The sequence below is a fragment of the Pogonomyrmex barbatus genome, unplaced genomic scaffold (assembly GCF_055798465.1).
Source record: "Pogonomyrmex barbatus isolate J1 unplaced genomic scaffold, ASM5579846v1 scaffold11, whole genome shotgun sequence".
Taxonomy (NCBI): Eukaryota; Metazoa; Arthropoda; class Insecta; order Hymenoptera; family Formicidae; genus Pogonomyrmex; species Pogonomyrmex barbatus.
The window spans coordinates 5,043,285-5,065,011 of NW_028297107.1; the positions used below are offsets into that span (position 1 = coordinate 5,043,285).

Here is a 21,727-nt window from a genome sequence, read left to right on the forward strand (position 1 = left end):
GTCGATTGTTTCGAGTAACGTTTCTTGATCCTCGTAAGCAACTTAAAGGTCAGCATTCGCATTCGATCTTGCGTATCCCGGGAGAACGAAGGGTGGCAGAAAGGGAACGGGCGAGCGAGCGAGTAAGGGTGAAAAAGTTGAGAAAGTAACCGAAACTGGGAGGTCGAAGGATGGGGTGATAGCGGGGCGTAGGGGATGCTCGACGAATTCGGAGGAACCTTTTAGTCCCGGCGGGACCGCGCCAGAACAGATTATCCGTCCATTATTTCAGGGTAGGCGCAGCGGTCGAGGAGGGGAAGGGGACGGGCAGGATAGAAGGGCGAAAAGGCCCTGCTGCAGGAGCGACCGGAGCGATTGGTCTGATGGAGAGCCGCGTGATGCGGGAGGCGAACGACCCTCTCGCAAATCGAAGAACCCGCTGCGATAGAAATCCCCTCGTGACGATCGTGACTCGCGAGTGACGCGGGCGAGCGTTTCGCGATCTCTCGCGCGAGTTCTCGCCTTGCGACGAGGAGAGGAGAACACGCAATTAATGCCGTCGGTCCGGCTTTCGAACTCGCGGCTGCGCGCACAGCGCGCACTCCTTCTTCGTCCTCTCCCTCTCTCTTCCCCTCCTCCTCTCTCTCTCTCTCTCTCGTCCTCTCGCTCTTCTTCTCTTTCGCTCACCTACACACCCCCGAGCCTCCGCCACCCTCTCACAGCGGCGGGGGTGGCTCTCGTTGCCGCGGTCTCGAGTCTCTCAGTCGCGCCGAGAGCCCGCTTCGCTGCGGGGTGACCTCTCCTCTACCTCGGCGAAGGTGCCTCCTCCGCGCGCCGGGTCCTCCTCTCGGAGTTCTTCGTCGGGTGCTCGCGCGAGCGGACGGCCATCCCGATCGCGAATTCGACATTCGCGTCAGAGTTGAATAACGTCAAGGACGTCAACGTTCACCCAGAGAGCATTTGTGATTTATCAAGTCTATGAATCCTTTACGATCCTCCTACTTGAACGATTTCGCCGCACTTCGAGATTTCACTGAGCATCGGCAATTTGCGAATTCTGCATGCGACATCGAGAGACGTAACGACAGCTTGGAATCAATCCGCTGAGACGGATTTCGAGGACTCGAGTTTATTAAAGTTGATTAAAGTTGACGCGGTATCGATGAAGACGAATGGAGCACATTTACGTTTACCGTGCGCGGAACTCAACCGAGAGGAAGACGCATACGTGAAGATTGATATATAGCCTGGGTTTAAATTGTATACCTCCCCAAGGACAATCGAAACGTTTCGCGTAGAAACACAGATGCCGCGAGGAGTGAGTGACGCGAAGAATTCAATACTTCGCGTAGACGCACCGCGAAGGGAATTCATCATCTGAGCGCTCTCGATCACGTTTCATATAAAAAACGTAAACGTCGCGAGGAATTGCGTATCCGCGAAAGCTCGACGTGTCGCGTAACAGGCAGCACAAAGGGCGATGCGAGGACTCGACGTTTCCTTTAGCGATACGGCGAGTAGCGTGAAGTGTATTTTAAAGCTTTAAGATTTCCTGCGCGATCTGCTTCGAGAGGTACCTACGTCATTCTGTTCCACGTCGTGCGCCAGAAACCTATCTCTGTCTCACCACGAAGAGTGCCTAACCCGTCTGTCATAGTTTCCGTGACAGTTTACGCAAGTTTCCTAATGGCGACGATGATGCCAATCGTTGGCCACTCGTCGCAGTCAGCTCTCAGCTCGTGTCAGTGATCTCGCACGAAGCAGCTCACGAGGCGCATAATCTTCGCGTGCTCTTCGAGCCTGGGGATCGGGGAAAAAGGGAATGACCGATCGATCGCCGTAATAAGGGAGCTTTCCGTAGAGGCGATGGCTTGAAGCACGCCCATCGTGTCGGAAAAAAGGCGCCTCTCGCCAAGAAAAGTGGACGACGACCCTTGTCCTCGCGCGAAGAGCGAACGATCCTCTCAGGAGAGAGAGAGAGAGAGCACGTAAGAAGCCTCGTAAGGAACCGTCCTCGAGACAAACTGAGCCCTTTTCATCCGGGAAAATCACGGGCGGGCTCGCCTCGTCGAGTCCTCTTGATTGCTGCGACCTCGGAGGAAGCGCGAGGACTCCGCAGGATTAATCTGCCGACGGCAAAGAGAGTCGTGGAGATCGTTTAATATCCAGGATCTGGAGCGGTTTTGTTGTACCTCGTTTTCGCTCGTGGTGGTCCTCGACCTCGTGCAGTCTTCGTCATCCCTCGCTCGTGGTGGTCCCATTCTATCGCGTCTCGTCGTCTCGATCGTTACCAGAGCCGCGAGATACTACCCTGTAATTAAGGATACAATTAATGATCCGCCAATTAAATATAATTAACTCCTGGTTAGAACGCGAATGGCCACTGTTTGCCAATTAGCGCGTTAGAGCCTTATCGATCATCGGCCGCCTCGCGGCGCGCCCCGATTCGCCGATCGAGACAATAAGATCGATTGTAAGTGATCGCGATTAACAGGCATGCAAGGCCAAACCTCGGAATAGAGAGCCGGAGAGAAGGGTAGTTATTTGAGCGAACGGGCGCTTCGGCGAGAAGTTAGAGAATCGAGATAGCGCGTTAACGAGGTACGATTAACGACCTCCCGAGGTTGATAAACGTGTCTTTGCCTTCGGCGAACTCGAACGATTCTCGAGAATCGCTTTTCCATGTGACTTTCCGTTCTTCCGGTGAAAGGAAATCAATCGCTCCTCAAGTCGACTTTTATAGCATTATACACGAATCGCTTGGGAAGGAGGAAGTTTATCAAGAATACCATAGAAAAATGTACCATAGAAATGTACCACGAGAATAGTTCCTCAGGCTGCGCCCGTTGTCGTGTTGAAGAAGTATCGTAAATCGGTCAAGAATTCCGAACAGCTATTTTCTTAAGGTCGGTTCGTTCCGCGCGAGAGGCAATTCGGACGATCTTTCTACTAATCCTCACTGCCAGTCTGGAAGCGTCTCGGAAAGACTGAAGATGCGATTCTTCGCGGTCTAAAGTCCATCGAATCGAAAATCGCCGGATCTCTGGCAAGGCGAACCAGCGAGGAAAACGTCGCGAGCGGAAGGAGGGGCGGAGAATGCCGGCAGGGTGCACGTGACGAACGGGGCTTCCCTCCAGGTTCGCACGGTAAGTTTCCCTTCCATCTTTCTCGATCGTACGTGGTTTTCGAGCACGGTTTCTCGCGCGCGAAGAATGGAAATGGCTTCCGCGAGTTCCCGCGCTCGCTCGAGCAGCTCGTCACGGGCGATGCGAGAAATTTCCGCGTGCGCCCGAGATTCATCTCCGCAAACTTCCGCGCGAAGGTATTTTCAACGGCGCGAAAGCTTCCCTGGGTGGATTTGTATTCGCGTATGCGTTGACGCACTTACGCGAGACAGTGGTTGATTGAGGCTGCTGGATGGAAGCGGGAGAGTAATTAATGCTGCAACGCATAACGAGGCGCGCCTAAGTCGCAGTTCGAGCTCCACGCTATTGACGCAAATAACGATCCAAATTAATTTCGTACGTGTACGGAGCACCGTGCTGCGCGTGTCAGGTAAAGCGTCGCTTAGAGCTCCCTACGTGCAGAAGTAAGTCTCCTTTCTTTGCACGTATATTACGCGCAGAAGTGTAATCTTATAAGAGGCAACGAATGCAGTCGCGAGGCTCCTTTGACTTGGCCCTCGAATTTATAAACGTTTAACGAAAATACCCATTGTATAATAAGAACGGGACCGATCTTATCGCGATCGATCATCGCATTATGGCGACGTGAATATTTCGCGATACATTAATAATACTTTCGAAAAGCTAGCGATAATGCGAGGACAAAAACCAGGCGCAGTGCAGGCGTGACTATCGATCTCGCACGCAGCCTCTCGATTAATTATTTCAACGACGATAACTCCGCAGCCACTCGTGGCACGAAGGCACTCGACTGTCCCTCGGGAGACACCACGGCGGAAGCGCATAGTACCTCGTAAGACTCGGCTTTCGCATGGTTCGTAAAGCCGTGCCACGAACTGGGGGACCGTGTACCAGATTCTACGACGAGGCAATTTTGCTGCACCTGCGTCCGCGGGAGCAAGTCGACCGCGATATTAAGGGCCCCGTGTCCTCGCTCATTACGCCACCTGAGAAAACCGCATCGTACGTTCCAGCTTATCTCCATTAGGCGAACGGCAATTACTCGGGCCGAACCGCGCGTTGCACGGGCGTTCGTCTATATAACCCGCTCGCGTGTACACACACATATACACGCGCGCGCGCGCGCGCGCACACACACACACACACACACACACACACACACACACACACACACAAATACGTTCGTACGTTCTCCTCATTAAAGCCGCTTAGATCTGCATCTTGCTCAGCGCCGCCGGTCCAAAGTGATATCTGAGCCCTCGAATCGTTTGAAAGTAAAATGTATCAATTTCGCGTCGAATGACTGTTTTGAATGACCGTTTTAATTTAATATCTATATAATGACGAACATGATGTAAGGCCTGTATTTATAAAATACGCAAACGTGTATTAATATTAATATGGGACAACGTGCTGTTTTTGCTCAGAAATGAAAGAGCGAATGTATCTCGGATATTACATACATATTAATATGAAGTTCTATAGGAAAACTTGTACCTTCGAAGTTTCGTATTTCAGAAGTTAGTATCCATCAATCCAGAGAGACGTTGATTTGAAGTTCTCATTTGAGAGAAATAACTTTTACCGCTATAATTAAAATTATAACTTACGCGTGTAAGATTATTTTAACTTCCTGATGATGTTTGGATTTCACGGTGGTGTGTATTTTCTGCGGCGCCGGTTCCGATCCGAACGAGAGGAAGCGAAGTTATGGAGCGGCGGCAAACGCGGTGTCCTAAAAAGCGCTTCTCCTTAACGAGCGGGATCAGCGACAAAGTTCTGAATTATGTTCCAACTTCTGCAGTCGGTCGATCTACGTCACGCTTCACTTCGCGCTCTGATCGTATTGCATAACGACGACCGCGCCCGCTAGATCTCGAGAAAGCCTCGTAACTTTGACTGATACAGAACGATAGAGATCCTTTGATTAAGGACTCTTTTACACTTACGACCGATCGGAGACCGATGCTCGCTCGCTCGCGGCGACGAGCAAATGATTGCGGTGACGGATCGTTTTATTTTCGATTTGACAATCCGATGGACAATCGAAATAAGGAAGCGATCTGTAGACAGAATTTACTTATGAACGTGCCACTTACCGACAATTTTATTAATAACTGAATCTAGGACAAAATAAATATGCAAATATCTGTTAATAAAAAATTTGTATATATCCGAACATATAAAGTTAATTGCAACAGACATCACGAAATTCTCTCATATTTTAATATTATTATATAAAATTAACTGAAATTTTTGCTACAAAAGTTTCTATCGACGTTGTTATAATGAAATTCCACCGTGTTGTAAATCAAACATTAAGAATTTTCATCTCGTTAAATTTCACAGGCATCATTGATTGTAGAATTAATTAACTCTGGTATCAGATTTTTATTGTTCTAATAGGTTTACTCTCAGGTTTTTTCTCGAGTTCAACGAAAATTCCTCTTGCGTAACAAGGCGATCTTGTTACGTTCGATTTACTTTACCCGCCGTATTGTCTCTCGCGCCAATCGACAATAGCAGGGCCATTATACTATTTATTCGCTTTTTAATTAAATAATAACTCGCAAAAATAATGATGGGAATAAATGGCCAATTATGTTATCTAATAATCCGATAAAAGCAGTATTTCTTCAGGAGGAACACTCAAGCGCTCTCGCTATAAATTCTTGTAAAATATGAACTTGAATAATAAGATTCTCTAGCCCGACTATAATAAACTTTGCATTTACGTAAAACTTGACTGGGCAAACAAGAGCGTAGAATTTTCAATTTATTTATCTCACGCAAACGCGAGATGAGATTCTTTTAGTCACCCATGTTAAATGAATTATAACGCGGCCGACGAAACTTCACGTCGTCGTTAAAGGTCGAAACGAGTCGAGTTATTACGCGCGCAATGAGCACCGTATTTTCGTTTATCGGCTGGCAGATAGGCGTGAAAGAATATCGACGTGCGAATGCCTCATTAACCCACCCATAATCGATACTCGGAGTGCGCTCGTCGTCGCCCGACGTCGAAAATAAATGCGCGCGTCGCTCCGCATCCTGAAATGAGCGGTGTCGTAATCGCGAAGTGTCCCGGATGTCAGGCAAGAAATAATAAGTCTCCACAAACGGTTCTGTTTACAAACTTTTTTATGCGACAATCGAATTTCCCGTGACACCATTGCGCGTCCAACCTCGTGCGGTATTTCCCGTCCCGGCATTTCGTTAGCTTCATCCAGAAATAAAGAACCTAATGCGAGAAACAGGCAATTCTTTCTCTTATTAAACACGGATTTAACTTTCTTTTTTATGTATATATATATTTTTTATGTCATCTTGATGACGAAGACCGTAGCTTTAATCCCGCGAGCATAACATAACAGATAAATCAGGTAAAACCATACAGAAACCACAATTTTTGTCAGCTTTAGATGGAATTTATTTATCCGCAAAAGATTATTTTATAAACTTTTAATACGACAACACATAATATATATATATATATATATATATATATATATATACATACACACATACTGTTGAGCGGCGATAGTATTATTAATTCATCCCACATTAATCATGGAGTTTATTTACTCTTCGAATATAGCTAACAATTATTCTTTCAATACTATATTTTCAATATTTAAACAGAAAACATTTCTCGATTGTTGTGAATAGTAATTCCAACAGAAAACGAAATTAGGAAGCGCAATAATACAATTCGTCCATTGATGAATATATTCATGTTAATCCGCAGCAGCGGATTAATAAATAATAATCGTGAGAAAATCCGTATTCATAGAACGCAATCTCCTATCGTCTCCGCTAACAACGAAGAGGCGACAGGTTTATTCTTTCGTGAGGATTATCTCATATATTCGATGACACACCATACATGCTAACACTCGGGAGACGCGTGGGAGGCAGCGTCTTTAATCCGCCGCGCGTTAATCATTCGCAAATCACCGGAGCTTATTTTTCCTCTGTCTGTTTTTTTTCGGCACAGCCTCCGCGACGCGGCGGGCCGGTCCACGCCCGTCGCGTAAATCGTCCCCGAATGAGTTCGTGCACCGTGAAATAGGAGGTCGGACCGCGCGGAAACCGCGAGCGCGGAGGGTCGGTCTCTCGCGGTTAAAGACCGCGCGTTAATCCAGTCGCTAAGTATTATTTAGTGTCGGCGACCGGTGACAAGTCGATCTAATTTATATCCCGGCCAGACGGAGGCGCCCCGCGCTCGCAGAAATACACGTTTGCTAGCCGGGCGTTTACGAATCACTCCGGGGCGCTCTGGAGACGTTCCAACTGCAACCTAACGACGGCGGGGCGAACACACGGCGCATTATCCCGACTCGAATAAATCGTGTCGCACGAATGTCTCGAATGAATGCGAGCGATATGAAATCTCCCGTGCGAAATTTTTGATGTTCAAAAAATCTCTCGATGTATCCGAAATATCCGAGCATTTTCACTGTGAACGAGCAAATATTGTGTACATTGTATATATACAATGTACACAATATTTACTTGTTCACAGTGAAAATGCTCGGATATATATATATATATATATATATATATATATACATACATTATTTCCATAATCGATACAGCAACATGATCATAGTTTAACATATCATCAAATCTTAATTGTCTTTAATTATATAAATATGTATATAATTAAAAATTAAAGAATTCTTTATTAATAATGTTAACGATCTTGTTTCGTGATAAATTTTCGAGATAGTTTTTCACGTCGAGTGCGCGTGAACAAAATCGTTCGAAAATCTAGATCAGAATGTCGGAATAATGAATCATCCGCGCTCCGGGGAGATACGTTGTTTCGGTATATCGCTACAACCACCGAATTTATGCATCGACTCTGGTTCCGGCCGTTTAATATCGTCCACGATTTATCGCGCATCACGAACGGCGACGACGCCAATGTCCGCGGCTTGCACTTGGCATCGGGCAGAATTCTGCACTTACACTTGCACTTATCAAAGCGAAGAAAGGCGAACGGCGAACAGATCGGCCGCTCTCGTCCCGCGGTAATTACGTGAACGGGATTATTGAACGACGCGTCGCGGCCTGGGTCGACGCCAAAATAACCGGGATTTTCTGAAAACAACGATAGGAAAGGGGGGAGGAGGGGAAGGGCTGATTAATGATGAACGATTATTACATATTTATCGCTCGTTATAGCAAACTATATGTAAAAGGGAGGTGGACGTGCGCGCGCGCGCGCGCGCACGCGCGCGCTTAATTAGGTCAGTACAAATGACATGACTATTACGTTTATAATAGCGCGCATTACGGAATAATACAAATAATTGCTCGCGCTCGTTAACCCGCACTTCCGCCTCACCAATAAACCAGTAACGAACACCTTTAGCTCGGTTAACGGGAGACGCGGGGGGAGTGTACGCTCTCATAATATGAACTTCAATTCGCAAATATAACTAATATATTCTAACAAATCATGAAACCATTTTTATGTTGCACATTAGATATCATTTTTTTTTTACACCAAATATAATTTATAATTTCTCATTGTATATTTTTTATACGATAGTCGGGATATTTTTAGCTTGAGATCCGCTTTACGTAAAAGCCGTCCTGAAGCCACGCGATTTACATTATTCGCAGATTATAATCAGTCTCGTGTATAAACATGTCGCCCGGATTCTAGGATTATTACACGGATTATTATCCCTCTTCGCTCTAACACATTTTACCCTTTCAATGGTCTCGCTTTCGAGCACACGTCGCGACCACACTCCCGCATGAATCGCTTTGGAACCGACAGGCTTCGACGGAGATTTCCTCGTGTTGCGGCTCAAGTGCGTGTCTGTTCGTCTCTCATCTTGTTTGCGCAACGTGGTTATTTGAGGGGACCACCGAAGATTCGACGCTGCGACACCAATCTCGGTCTCTCGTCGGAAAGAACAATCTCGGTAAAGTAAAGATCAAGAAGCGTAGATAGAAGGAACGGATTTACATGAAAAACCTTAAGTAATTTCGTGAAATTCCAAAAACACTTGCTAATTTTATAAAGTGTATGCACTGTGAGCGTCTCTTTTATTTTGCTTTTAGCATTTCAAACGAATAACCGCAACATGCTCGTGGAATTACGTGAGAATCATGCCGTGATAAAAGCAAATGGATGAGTCATATTCACTGCACTGAAATCCCGTCCTAGAATTCTTTTGTGGCATTAAATATCATTAATATAAATGTTACCAATGTTAGTTTAGTTGTATGAAAATATCGAACTGAAAACTGAAAAGTTTCTCCGTCCGTCCCTGCACGCGGAAAAAAAGGAAAGAGAAAGAGAGTCAGGCACAGCCTCCGCAATCAAACAACGATCTACGCCCCTTAATGACCGAGTGACTGTTGTTGCTCCTTGATTCGTTTCGCGGGGTGTGGCGGCTCGTTCGCGTTGCGTGGGGTTGAAACAGCTGCAAGTGACACCCCTGTGCGCTTGTACCCTGTGTCGCGGTGTTGCTTTCCACCTCCTCTCTTTCTCTCCTTCTCTTTCCTTCTCATCGGGGCCATCGCGGGCCTTTGTCACTTTCCTCTCTTTGTCTCTCTTTCCGTGTCTCGTTCCCGACGGCCCTATACATAATTACCGGGTCTACCACTCGCGTCTGCGAAATTTGCATTATCGAGCCGCCACTCGTGCGACTCTCTCGGGCGGGGCCAAAATCCGGCAACGCGATTATTAAGGAATCAATCACACTCATGCGGGACACTCTCCTCGTTGACCGGGAGGACTCGTCGCGCAAGTACCGTCATCATCCCGATTCCCATTGTGCTCGCTAATAGGATTTCAGGCTGTTTTCAGCCGGTTACTTCGCCGACGTTATTTCAACGGATCGAGTTGCGAGCCGCGCCCAGAATTTTACAGGCGGGAGGGATTATCCGCGGAAAATTCGGAGGACCTTCCATTTTGAATTCGCGCGACGTGTTAAAGTTTATTCAGCCGCTTCTTATACATACGCATTTAAATGTAAGTTTCGCAATCGAGTGAATTGGCAAGTTGCACGATGAACGATTGACGAATCAACGCGATTTTCTCGCTTATCTTTTATACATAATATTTCTTAAAAAGATCTTTCTTAATGCCCACGTTTCTTAGATTACACATATGTAGTTTCTTGCTGTTGCTAAAAAAAAAAATCTAAAAAGAGAAATGAGATTATTTTACATATAAGTGTATTAAGTGAGCGAATGATTCATGTGAATTTAAATCGATTGAATGAAAAACTTCTGACATCTATAAGTTACATCGAAGAAAATAATTTCTCATCACACGCGCGTGGTCCTTTGCCGCCTATCGGGGCGTGTAGTCACGGTTTCTTGTGTCGTTTCTCATAAAGAAACCATTTTCGACTTCCTCCGGAAAGCAAATTCGCCCTCCGCTCCTAGGCCTATTGAACGTTTCTTTATTTATAAGCATTCGCCGTTGCCTCTCTCGATATGTAACCATTAAGCGGGAATAAAGGCGGAAACCGGATTCCCGCGCGACTCTCTCTCTCTCTCTCTCTCTCTCTCTCTCTCTCTCTCTCTCTCTCTCTCTCTCTCTCTCTTTTTCTCTCGCGGAGCATAGCGTAGCGTAGCAACAATGTACTCTGGTCTCTATACACAGCGAACGGAACTTTCGAATGGATCCTCTAGACGAAGCGTTATTTATTTTACGTTCTTTCCGTCCGGCGAGCGATTCCAACGCTCGAGATTTAAACTGCGAGGGCGGCTTGTCCGCGCGGCGGGACGTCGATCTCTTATCTTCCCACCCAGAAGTTACACACGCAGCATCTATTGTTATCTATTTCGATGGATTTGAATAAGCCACGGTCGTTTTTGTGCCACGTAATCAGATATAACGCCGAGTGATTACAACTACGTTACTCCTCTTTTCTCTCGGCGACCACAGCAACGTTGCAACGTTGAAGCTTTTCCAACGGGAAAACGCGGCCATATATTCCGCTCGCGACTTTCCGAATTTTTATGTATTTATGAATTCTTTTTTCTAGTTCGCGGGATCGTTTATTTTTCTGACCCGTCGGCTCTTTCTCGAGCGGAAAAAACCGGTCTTTCACGTCACTCTTCATTTTTTCAGCTTTCCGAGCGCCGCGCGACGTGCACCATGCATATGCACGCGGCATATCTCGGCGCGCAGATAAAATCGAATTAAAAGAATAATAATAACGCATTCTGCCTTCGTTTACGGACATTGTTGCCCGCGAGAGAGCCGGCATCTGTCGCCCTATGGGGGGTTTCCTACGCGATGCGTGTTCCACACGCGGCGTGGGGCTCACGTATTCCCTTCGCTCACCCCTTCTCTCTCTTTCCCGCTCGACCTCCTCCCCCCCTCCCGCACCCACGTGGAGATCGCGCGTGCCGTGGAGGGCGGCTCGCACGAAATGAAACTGATATGTATGTAAATCACCCGTATCTCTATGTATGAGAGGTGGAAACGGGTATCCGCGCGCAAAACGCGTTGCGTATCGCCGCGGCTCGTGCATCGCGACCTCGCGACTTTATTCGCCTGTAAACGAGCATCGCGGCTGACGGTAAAATTTACGCATTCGCGTCGCATCGACGAAATATATGATTATTGTCCCGTTGTCTTCCAATTCACTTCGCATGATCGATCTTTTTTTCTCTTCAAACATCAAAGTCTTTCGACCGAGAATTTTCACGCTGGCCGAGCGGAGCACGCAGATGCGTTGTCATCTTATACTCGTACAGATGCGTGATAATCTTTTTTTACGACGTAGAGGTACGTCACCGTTTCCTGTAGATGTTTTGCAGATTCAACATTGCGTATGAAAGATATGGCCATGCCGCGTGTACATCGCAGTCGCATCGCAATTCAATACGATCGGCGCGGCGGGCCGATGCAGGCATTCGCGGAATTACCGGCGCGGTAATTATTATCCGAGCCGCGATTGTCGTTGTTATTAATCAGTCGTTAACGCTCCCCGATTCGCGTATCGCAATTTATGCCGAATACCTTGCGTGTGCGATAATAACGAGAGCGCCGACACGTTCGGCAAAAGCGAGCACGGTGAAAGACGCACTGCGGATTGCGGGACGAGGTAAATTTTGCTACAGAGATTAAAATCAATTTAGCCAATAGAATAGCTAATAGAATTGAATTTCGCATGCGAGAAACATCGCGAAGATGTTTCCGATAAACAACGCGCCATTGAAAATTATTGCAAAATTAAGAAATATTTTAATATTTCAATTTTTTTTTTGCTCATTATGGAATTCGTTGAATTTCTGTGGAATGTCAGCGAATTCACGCGACAAAATTTACTTTTAACGCTGCGTCTCGCAGCACAAGCGACTCATTCATTCGATGCATCCGTATATTCATTCGATCGTTTGTCCATGACGATCACCAAATGCCAATGGGTATCGCGTCACCTTTATCATTATTTTACGATAAGGCTGCACTGTGCATACATCTGAGATTTTCTGAGACCGACTGTTACCGCGTTATCGAACCGCACACGCAGGGTGTCGACTGGCATCGGGTCTCAAGCTGCAACAACTGCCGTTTGTTCTTGGTAGTCGAACGTGTTATCGGGCCGTCTCGCATGATCGCGTCTTCGTTATCGTAATGCAAACTCGCGTGGCGATACGTGATCGTCGTAGGTGTAACGTTGTCATCGTTGCAGCTAATGCTAATCGTCATCCTCGCTGGCCTGACATGAGTCCGCACACGCAAGGAACGCAGATATCGATTGCACGCGATGTGTCGTACTCGATGCCTGGACGTTTTGACTTCTCCAATATCGTCATATAAAAGGTACATACATCGTAAGAGCCGGGGTGTAACAAAGTATGTAGGGCACGAGTGACTTTGAATGCGCTTCTGATATTTCAGATCCCCGAGTCGAATCCGGAGTCGATCTTACCTCAACATCGTCAAAAACGTCGAGAGATATCAATAGCTTTTGTATATACATTGATAACGAAAAATAGGATATTTGAGTTTTTCTTCAGCGATAAAAGCGACTCGGAAAATTCGGAAGATCTTAGTCAGTTTCGGTCACTGATCTACACTTTTATAAATAGAATCTCGTGTCAGAAGCAGAATAATTGGCTTCGGGGAGGGATATCAATCGCAATAAACAGAGAATTTCGTATAAACAACTTTCCTCCGGATATTCAGAGTAAAATGAGATCGGTCATATCCCTCGGGCCACGTTTCCCTATGCCGCAAACCGTTATTTTCTCACTTACACACAAGCGCCGACTCACTTGCCACTCACTGAAATTACTTTCGCGCAATCGAATCCGACTTCGAGCCGCGATGACGCTGTCGCATCCGTGAGGGTCGAGACAACGGGCTCTTCAGAGATGCTCCACGATACACTCGATGAAACGAGATTAAGCGTACAAATAGCGAGCTCGGTCTGAAAAGTACATAGGATACTCCCCGTTCGTTTCGTAGTAATTTCGTTTACTCTGCTTGACTTTTACATCGCACTTTCATGTATAATTCTTAATTAGTCCGTATATTTGCAATTATTCTACATATGATAATAAATTGTTGGATTTTAATAATATCTAAACTGTTAAAAATCAGATTTTATTTGATTGTTTCTTGTTTATTAAGAAGGACAAATCTCCTTCTGTCTCTTTCTCTCGCCTCGTTGCATCGTCAGACAAACAGCTTGAATAAACGTCGGTGATTGGATCGGATGTGTGCGCATCTGGCTACTAAATGAGGGGTGAGTCCCGATTTTTTCGCCGACTGCATGAGCCAGAGATCGAGCCTTCAACCCTCGCGAATCTGGAGCCTCGAAAGCGCGCCCTTCCTCGTACGTAAATTCAGTCAGCCACCCGCGATTCTCTGCGGCTTCACCCTCCTTTGGCCCCCTTCTTTCTTTCGAACTGATTTCCATCATGGGGTACAATGACGTTATAGCAACCACTTTATTCTTTTCATGGACTCGATACTAGCGAGTTTTCAGAGAAAAATGGTTTAGGGATAATATATCTCTGAGGCGTGCAACGTATAACTCGATCGAAAAGTCGCCCCTTCCCCCTCTCTTCTTCCCGATGTAAGCAGGAATTTTCCAGATTCGAGATAATACAAAGCATTTTGTAACATTTGCAGAAAACTTCAAGAATGCGTTTCTCGCAAACTTTTGGTTAACTTTCTTCCTCTCTGCGAAAATCTTAACCGAATTATAATTACAAAGTTATATAGAACTGTAAATTAACGACTCTCTTTCTCTCTCTGTCTTTTCCGAGACAGATAAACTTCGAGAATGCAAATATATAGCAAAATCTTATCTTGCAGTTAATTTCAAGTAACCCTTATCTCAAAAACATAATGTAAGCTTAATTATTATAATATATAAAATGGAATATTTAAAACTTGCTAAAAATGACAGGTACTTGAATTTTTACGTTTAATGTTTTTAAATGTAAAACTTTTTGGTATTTAGAAAGAATGAAGTTTGACACAAGTCTACCATCACATAAAAATAACTGCATAAATCTAAAATTGTTTAATTTTTTTTACGTTTTACTACAGCGAGTGTAACCTCGAGTATAAGTTCTCTTTTAACCACGACACGTACAATTTTCAACTTAAATTGAAATGTTCCTTTTTCCGTGGATTAAAACTCATCGTTTAAAATCTCACATGCTGTCGGCGATTCTCTCGCTAAAGTTCCCATAAAAAGGAATATCGCGACCGACCGATACAACATTGGATTACCCACCCTTGCACTCCCCTGAGTTTTTACGCGCGTTTTCATCTCGTCGCCACTTTTCTCATTTCTACTTTTGTTGTGACAGAAAGGGGCGAACAATCTTTGGCGGAAAACAACGCGTCGAATAATATATCGGCGATGGGCCAGAGTTGGCGAGAGAGCGAGCAAGGGCGAGACCATCCAGTTATCTATCACCCCGAACGCTCACGAGATGCGTTACAGGTTTGTCCAAACCTAAAACAAAGCTGCGAAGTAACGAATAAAACAGCGACAATACATTTCACTAAAAATATGAGTGCTATAAAAACACAATGTTGCGTAACATCGCTATATTTCAGAAATTTTCCAACTCTCTATGCTTTGTTGCATTTACGTTTAGTACAACTAGTTCAGCAGAATTGAAATTAAAACCTGTCGAAAAAATAATTATTTTGAATGATAATTTAACGATAATGCTTATTTTTTTTTTTTATTCGACCTTTTTTGGCATCTGCCTCGCTCTGGGCATGTGGAAAGTCTTAATGTTAGATGAAGCAAACGAAAGCGTTAACGTTGCGTGTGTTAACGTTGAGAGATTGAAACGCGGCCGCGACAAGATCGCTACGTTACCAGAGCGATTCTCCGAGTCGCGGATTACGGCATTCGCGAATCGCGGTCCCGAGAAGTGTAAATCACGTCGTCGTCGTCGTGCACGGCGACGGACGAGAAGATTTTTCATCCGGCACTCCGTAAAGCCGTAGTAGATCGCCGGCTAACGCGAGTATCACGCTCGCTTTATCGCCGGCACGTGATTCTTTTGGAAGCGGCCTGTAACCGAACATTCGCAACACTCGGTCAACGTGGCCCCCGCGTGAGCTTATTTACCGGAAGTAAGTTAGAATTAGAGCGCGAATAGAAGGGCGCTCTATAAATATTTCCTGGGGTCATTCGCCGTAGTGTTGGAGGGCAGTAATTCGCGCGCTTTAACCTAAAGATTTGTGGATTTGGTTCTCGCTTCTCTCGATTCTTTTTCCGGACTCTAAGGTAATCTTTTTAACACGCCGTTGACTCTAACGTTATTCTTCCGGCGAATAGCAGGGTAAACTCATTACAATGTTTTACATTGTTGTCCCACGTATAACTTCTGCTCTATCTAATCCTCTTTTGTCAGAACGAACGGAGCCGCCGGGCAGGGAGAAAACGAGAGGAATGAAGAGAGAACGGGTGAAAGAAAAATCGCGAACGGTGGAGACCCACCGCGTTCTTGCCTCCGTTTTCTCGTGGGACCTGAAGGGTGCGGGGGCTGAGAGATATCGCAACAGAACTAATCAACGCGAGGCGAGGGCGATTTCTCCGTCGTTCGCTCTTCCCCGACCTGCCGGGGATAAAAAATAGTTTCGCGCGATAATATCGTCCGACGAGAAGATAAAATCCGTTTCCCTCCATACGCCCTGGAACGGTTCCTCCCCGTTCCCTGGGGGAAGGGGGAGGGAGGGCACGTTTTAATCTCGAATTTAAGAATGTTACCGTGAAGCGCTCCCATTGTCTCCCGCGTGCGAAATCGAATGTGGAAAACACATCATTGCGATTCGGCACGGTATAATAACGCGTTGGAATAATTTCTTATCCCACCGTGCTTTGGGATTTAAAGCAGCTTTTGAAAGCAGCCCCGAAATGGGAAGCAAACGATGGGTGAAGCTGCGTGATAAGACTGCGGGATTAATACGGAGGGGTCTTAAGACGAGAAAATACCAATAATAATAACTTATTAACTTATAACTTATTAAGAATAAAATATAAGCGCAAAAGTATACATAGTTTAATAAGAAAAGATGAAGATATCTAAGAATAATAAATAAACACATAAATAACAAGACTGATGATACCTGTCTGGTTCAGAGAATAAATCTTAACAAAATATAAAACCACAAAATGCACGAACGTATTTGGTTTGTGCTGAGTACAATTAGAATCCCAAGGATCTTTCTTTTTCGCACAAAGCATCGCCAATTAACTCGATCGTTCGGGCGTCGTCCATTGCCCCCGAGGAGGAGACAAATTTGTATCTTTGTAACAAGCTCATCCGGTCCGGACTAACGACTGCTGCAAATCGCTTAAATATATACCATGCCCTTTAACGTTAGCGCACCGCGGCCGTGTGTACGCTCACGCGAATCATCGTTACTACCGTGTAAATCCACCCGGGCAAACTCCACGCTAGTCGTGCATAATTAATTCGGGACGCGATTCGTGCGTACGCATCGAACCGATCGCCCGATCGATACGATCGGAGTACGCACGTCTCCGGCCAACCCCTCCCTGCCCCCTCTTCCCGCCCCCCCCTCCCCCGAGGAGCTTAGGAGATACGTATTCAAATCCTTCGAATAGCGAATAGCGAGCAAACTGAGTCGCGGAATTGCTGTCTAAGGTATACTAACGTAATTAACTAACGTATTTAGTATTTACTAATGCAGCGCATTGGTGACTGGGCGACCGTAGCAACTGGGACACTCCCAGTATTTAAGTGCATCATCATCATCATCATCGTCCTTCTTCTCGCTCCGGCTCTATATACATTGTCTCTCTTCCTTCCGAAAACCTCAACAGCACTGAGTTTGCCACTGGAGTAAAAAGTTAAGACTCTATTGAATTAATGAACGTCGTATAGATCTATGTTAATTTATTCTGTGCGAGCAAATTCTGTTCATTTTACACGCTCTTTTTCTTAGAGTCACGTCATTGTGCAAATATTGCTAATGTATATTTTAGGTACTCTCTCTTTCTAATCGATAATCTTTCTATTTGTTTTTCTGCCTTATTAGCTTTTGTCATTTACTGATTAAAATCGTAATTATTTATACAAAATTATACAAATAACCCTTCTCTCTCTCTCTCTCTCTCTCTCTCTCTCTCTCTCTCTCAAATTTTACGTGATAAAAGTTTGTTCATCATATTGCAAAAATACGAGAACGAAAATTCTAATTTTGGCATCCTGCCGAGTTGAGGATTATAATCGAGGAAACTCGGCTGAATCACGCGAAATAAGGGCGCTCTTCGGACAAAGTGATTTTTTTATTGCTACTCGACTGCTCGATCGAAGCGGGTTGAGACGATTTCTGTCGCACTCATTCGACTCTCCTTCATTACAATTCTCACTTCGAAGTCAGCCGCTCCCGCTCTACACTCGCACTCACGTTCCGTCATTCACACACTAATTCGTGACTCAGCCGAGCAATTAATCAAGTTCATTCGCATCGTCTGTGGTTTCGTTCGGTCTGACCTCGATGACTCGGTGTCGTAAGCATGAATTTGTAATATTAACTTAACAACATCCTTGCATCCTTCGTGGTCGAAAGTTAATCGAACAAGGCGTAATCGAAGTTCAATCTTATAAAAGACATGCAAAAGCATAAATCGAGAAATTTTCAGTATATATATATATATGCACATTGTAATACTGTACAATATTACAGTACAATTGCGTATGTACAATATTACAGTATTGCATACGCGTCCGCCACGCATTATTTATGCTTTACAGAAAAATATTCCGCGCACGGTTATTAGCTAACAAATATAATTCACTGATCGCGATGAACGGTGCAATTAATATTTATTGCTGCATTATAGGTCGCATACGAGCGGGTAGTAATTAATGCAGTAGCGAATAATGTTGTTTATTGTAACAGATTGTTTCATCGTTATTATATTATAAGCACTTGTGACTTTCGCCGCAGTAATTCGTGTGTATAATTTACGTTACGTACGATGCAGCGCGAGCAATGCAAGTCGGGGCTAACCGCATCGCATGCGAAAGACGAGAATGAACTCCAACGTCAGTAAGATTGTTTTAGGGATCCCCAGGCATCAGCTGCTGTTTGTTAAACATCGCTCAAGCTGTCATCGTGGCCGCGGGTGCACGAGCACGCGTCGTATGTGCACGCGTGTAAGAACTTGTGTATTTCAACATCAAAGCTCACGCGCTCCCTGCGTAATAAATGCGGTTGCCTGAATCTTATTTCTACGTTCTAACATTGAATGCATCTCTCGCATGAACCAAACGCAAACTAGCCTATTGGTGTTCCATTCACTCACGTGACTTCCTAATTGCCAGTCTTCTATTTTGAGAACGATTGAAAAACGATCATTTTTTAATTAAATTAGATGATTAAACGAAATAAACTTTTAATGCCTTCTTTGGATTCATTTAAATGAAATAAAATTTAAATTTTAGAACTTGGAAGATTAAGGAATATTAAAAAAAATTAGATATCTTTGTTGAAAAAAAGTTGAATGTGAAATGAATTAAAGTCCAAGGATAAGAAAGTGGTCTTATATTAAATTTGTAATTGTATTTAACGCCGGATGTATATAGAGTCTTCATTAAAGGATATTCACGAGGTGTCCTTTATTTCTTATCATTCTTCTTTTATCCGTTGCATCCGGTGCAAGCTTCTTAATCCACGATTAAACCCGCGACAGGGACTTATCGGCGCTAATGAGACAGTAACGAGAAAAATCTTGAACTCGAGATTATCGCGATCGCCAACCGTATAATATTATGGACTGTTACTAACGGCATGCTCTTTTTCATCGAATCATTTTTCTTTCTTTTCTTTTTTTTTTTAAAGAACCCGTCCCGATAGGAATTACTTTTGTCCCCCAATTATTTTGTAATTGGTGCACGAGCGAACCGGAAGTTTTATGTTATCGACAGTTACTAATGATTTCTCCTATCCCCTTACCTATTTGCCTCTTTAACGTTATTATTACAAATATTTTTTTTTTTTCACGGAAAGAATTTCGATACGACCTGATCAGTTAGCGTAATTTAATTTTCCTCTCGCGATTGCGATATTACAGAGATTATAGGGAAGATATAAGTTTAAGAAGATATATTTCTTATTGTCTTTTTTTCCAATTAGCATTGTATGCAAATTTTATAAATGGACTAGTTTTATTATTTATTATAATTCTATGGGTAAATCTCTCTGTGTTATTTACCTCGCAAACGCGATAGTACACTCCACGAATTATTAATGACCTCCGTACTTTTAGCGAAGAGACCGCAGGTAAATTATATTAATTTATCTATGATCGCGAATTTATGGATAGCGCGGTATTCTCATCACGTCCACATATACAGTCTGCCCGGAAGCGATGCAGAATATAGAAATGTGGGTCATGCTATTCGAATATTGACATAATCGAGACATAAGCTAATTTCATATCGTTCTTTCCTCCGGGGAAATTATCGGATAGTTAAAAAGTGAACATTAACATTAGCTTCTGAAGTGACGATATATTCATTAATATAACAATCTTAATCACCATCCATCGTATCGTTCTGTTTAAGTATCTCGTTCGTCCACGCTCGTTCACGCCTCCGATGCGAAACGATGAATCGATGGAGCCTCCTGCGAGATCGTGAAATTTAATCGGTCGAAAAGTTCTTAACGGCCTTTCGAGACTTTAACTGTCGAAGGCTGTCGCGATAGATCCGATCGGATGAAATGCCAGTAAAGTGAATGAGGGAAGAGAAGCTGCCGGTAAGTCAATTCGCTCTTTAACACATCGAAGGCTTGACGCAAGAATTACCGTGATAGAGCTTCATTTTATTATTTATTATATGTAATAATTACCTATTCGTATTTTTAAAGCAACATGTAATGTGCTTAATTAACCAAAAATATATATTAAGAAAAAAAAAACAGTATTTAAATATTCCTGGAATATTCGTATCTGTTTCTTTTTTATCTTATTATCAAATAAAATATTTAAATATTCTTGGCGTATCAAAAAATTGATGATTAAGAATGCAATTTTTCATAAAATTACTTGACGTATGCATCAATTTTCTCACGTGGCGGCGATCATTAAAGCATCGTTGCATGTGTTTGCGTATTAAGTAACAACGCTAACTTGGACGTCACTCAATAAAACACGAGTAAACGGGCTTCTCCTATCTTCAAGTAGGACTGTCGCTGTATGTAACTAAAGTTAGGCTCTACCGCATCTGCCGACGTTATTTTACAAATATTTATGCTCGCCCGGTCTGATATATTTAGTCGTCGACGTAGTCGGTGCCGCGGAATCGCAGAAATGACGGCGGGCAATAATTTCCCGGCGACACGGCGCTATTTTTAGCGGGGTTTCGACTTTTTCCCCGACACCCTTCACCCGTCGTCGCCACTTACCTACTTCTCATTTTCCGCCGTCAGTGATACGTGTACACGTGTGCGTCTGTCTAACATCACGTCGGCTAAATAATTATGATAATTATGCCGGTCGTTGCGTCACCGATGAAGATTTTAGCCCGACATTGCCGGTTTCACGTGTTATCTGTATAATTACAAGTGTTCCCCGACCGCGTCGTATGAGACTCCCTGAGCGAGAATCGCAAATTAGCGTCCGATGATTAATTGCCACCGAGACGATGATGATCGATGCGATAAAATAAAAGTATATTATTTTGCGATGGAGCGAGCTAATTTCAGATATAATTGAATGATTTTCGCACGGATATTTCTATTGAAAAATGAAAAATGACAGGAACTTGGAAAATCTTATTCAAAAACCAAACTTATTTATACAACGTAGTAATATAAATCTTAATGAAATGTTCATTTTTAACCTCAGCTTAATAAGAATAAAAAAATTGCTATTTTATATATCACCATCGATGTATAATAAAGAAAAGAAATAAGAAATAAATAAGAAAAGATTTTAAAAAATGACAATGGTGAAAATAAATAAATTTTATTCGATCGATGATAAACTGTCTGATTGATTTGGCGGCCTCCGATTCTCACTTCGTGCCTCCTATAAGATTTTCGTAATTTTTTCCAAATTCATGCATTGGTAATATCACAACTTGCTCTAATTGAAATATTC

At 44.0% G+C, this 21,727-nt stretch overlaps 1 protein-coding gene across 3 annotated transcripts in view; it reads left to right on the forward strand.

Annotated features, from left to right (window-relative positions):
* The first annotated feature begins 757 nt into the window (after positions 1 to 757).
* Positions 758 to 21,727, forward strand: part of pxb (putative Hedgehog signaling attenuator pxb) — a 347,458-nt gene continuing 326,488 nt past the window's right edge. The window contains exons 1-2 of one of the 3 annotated variants that reach the window (XM_089071034.1): positions 758 to 3,125; positions 14,940 to 15,076. In XM_089071034.1, the coding sequence (XP_088927160.1) occupies positions 15,066 to 15,076 (11 nt within the window). In that variant the 5' untranslated portion in view covers positions 758 to 3,125; positions 14,940 to 15,065. The remainder of the gene's footprint in view (positions 3,126 to 14,939; positions 15,077 to 21,727) is intronic. The other 2 variants (XM_089071037.1, XM_089071041.1) reach the window with 2 other exon arrangements.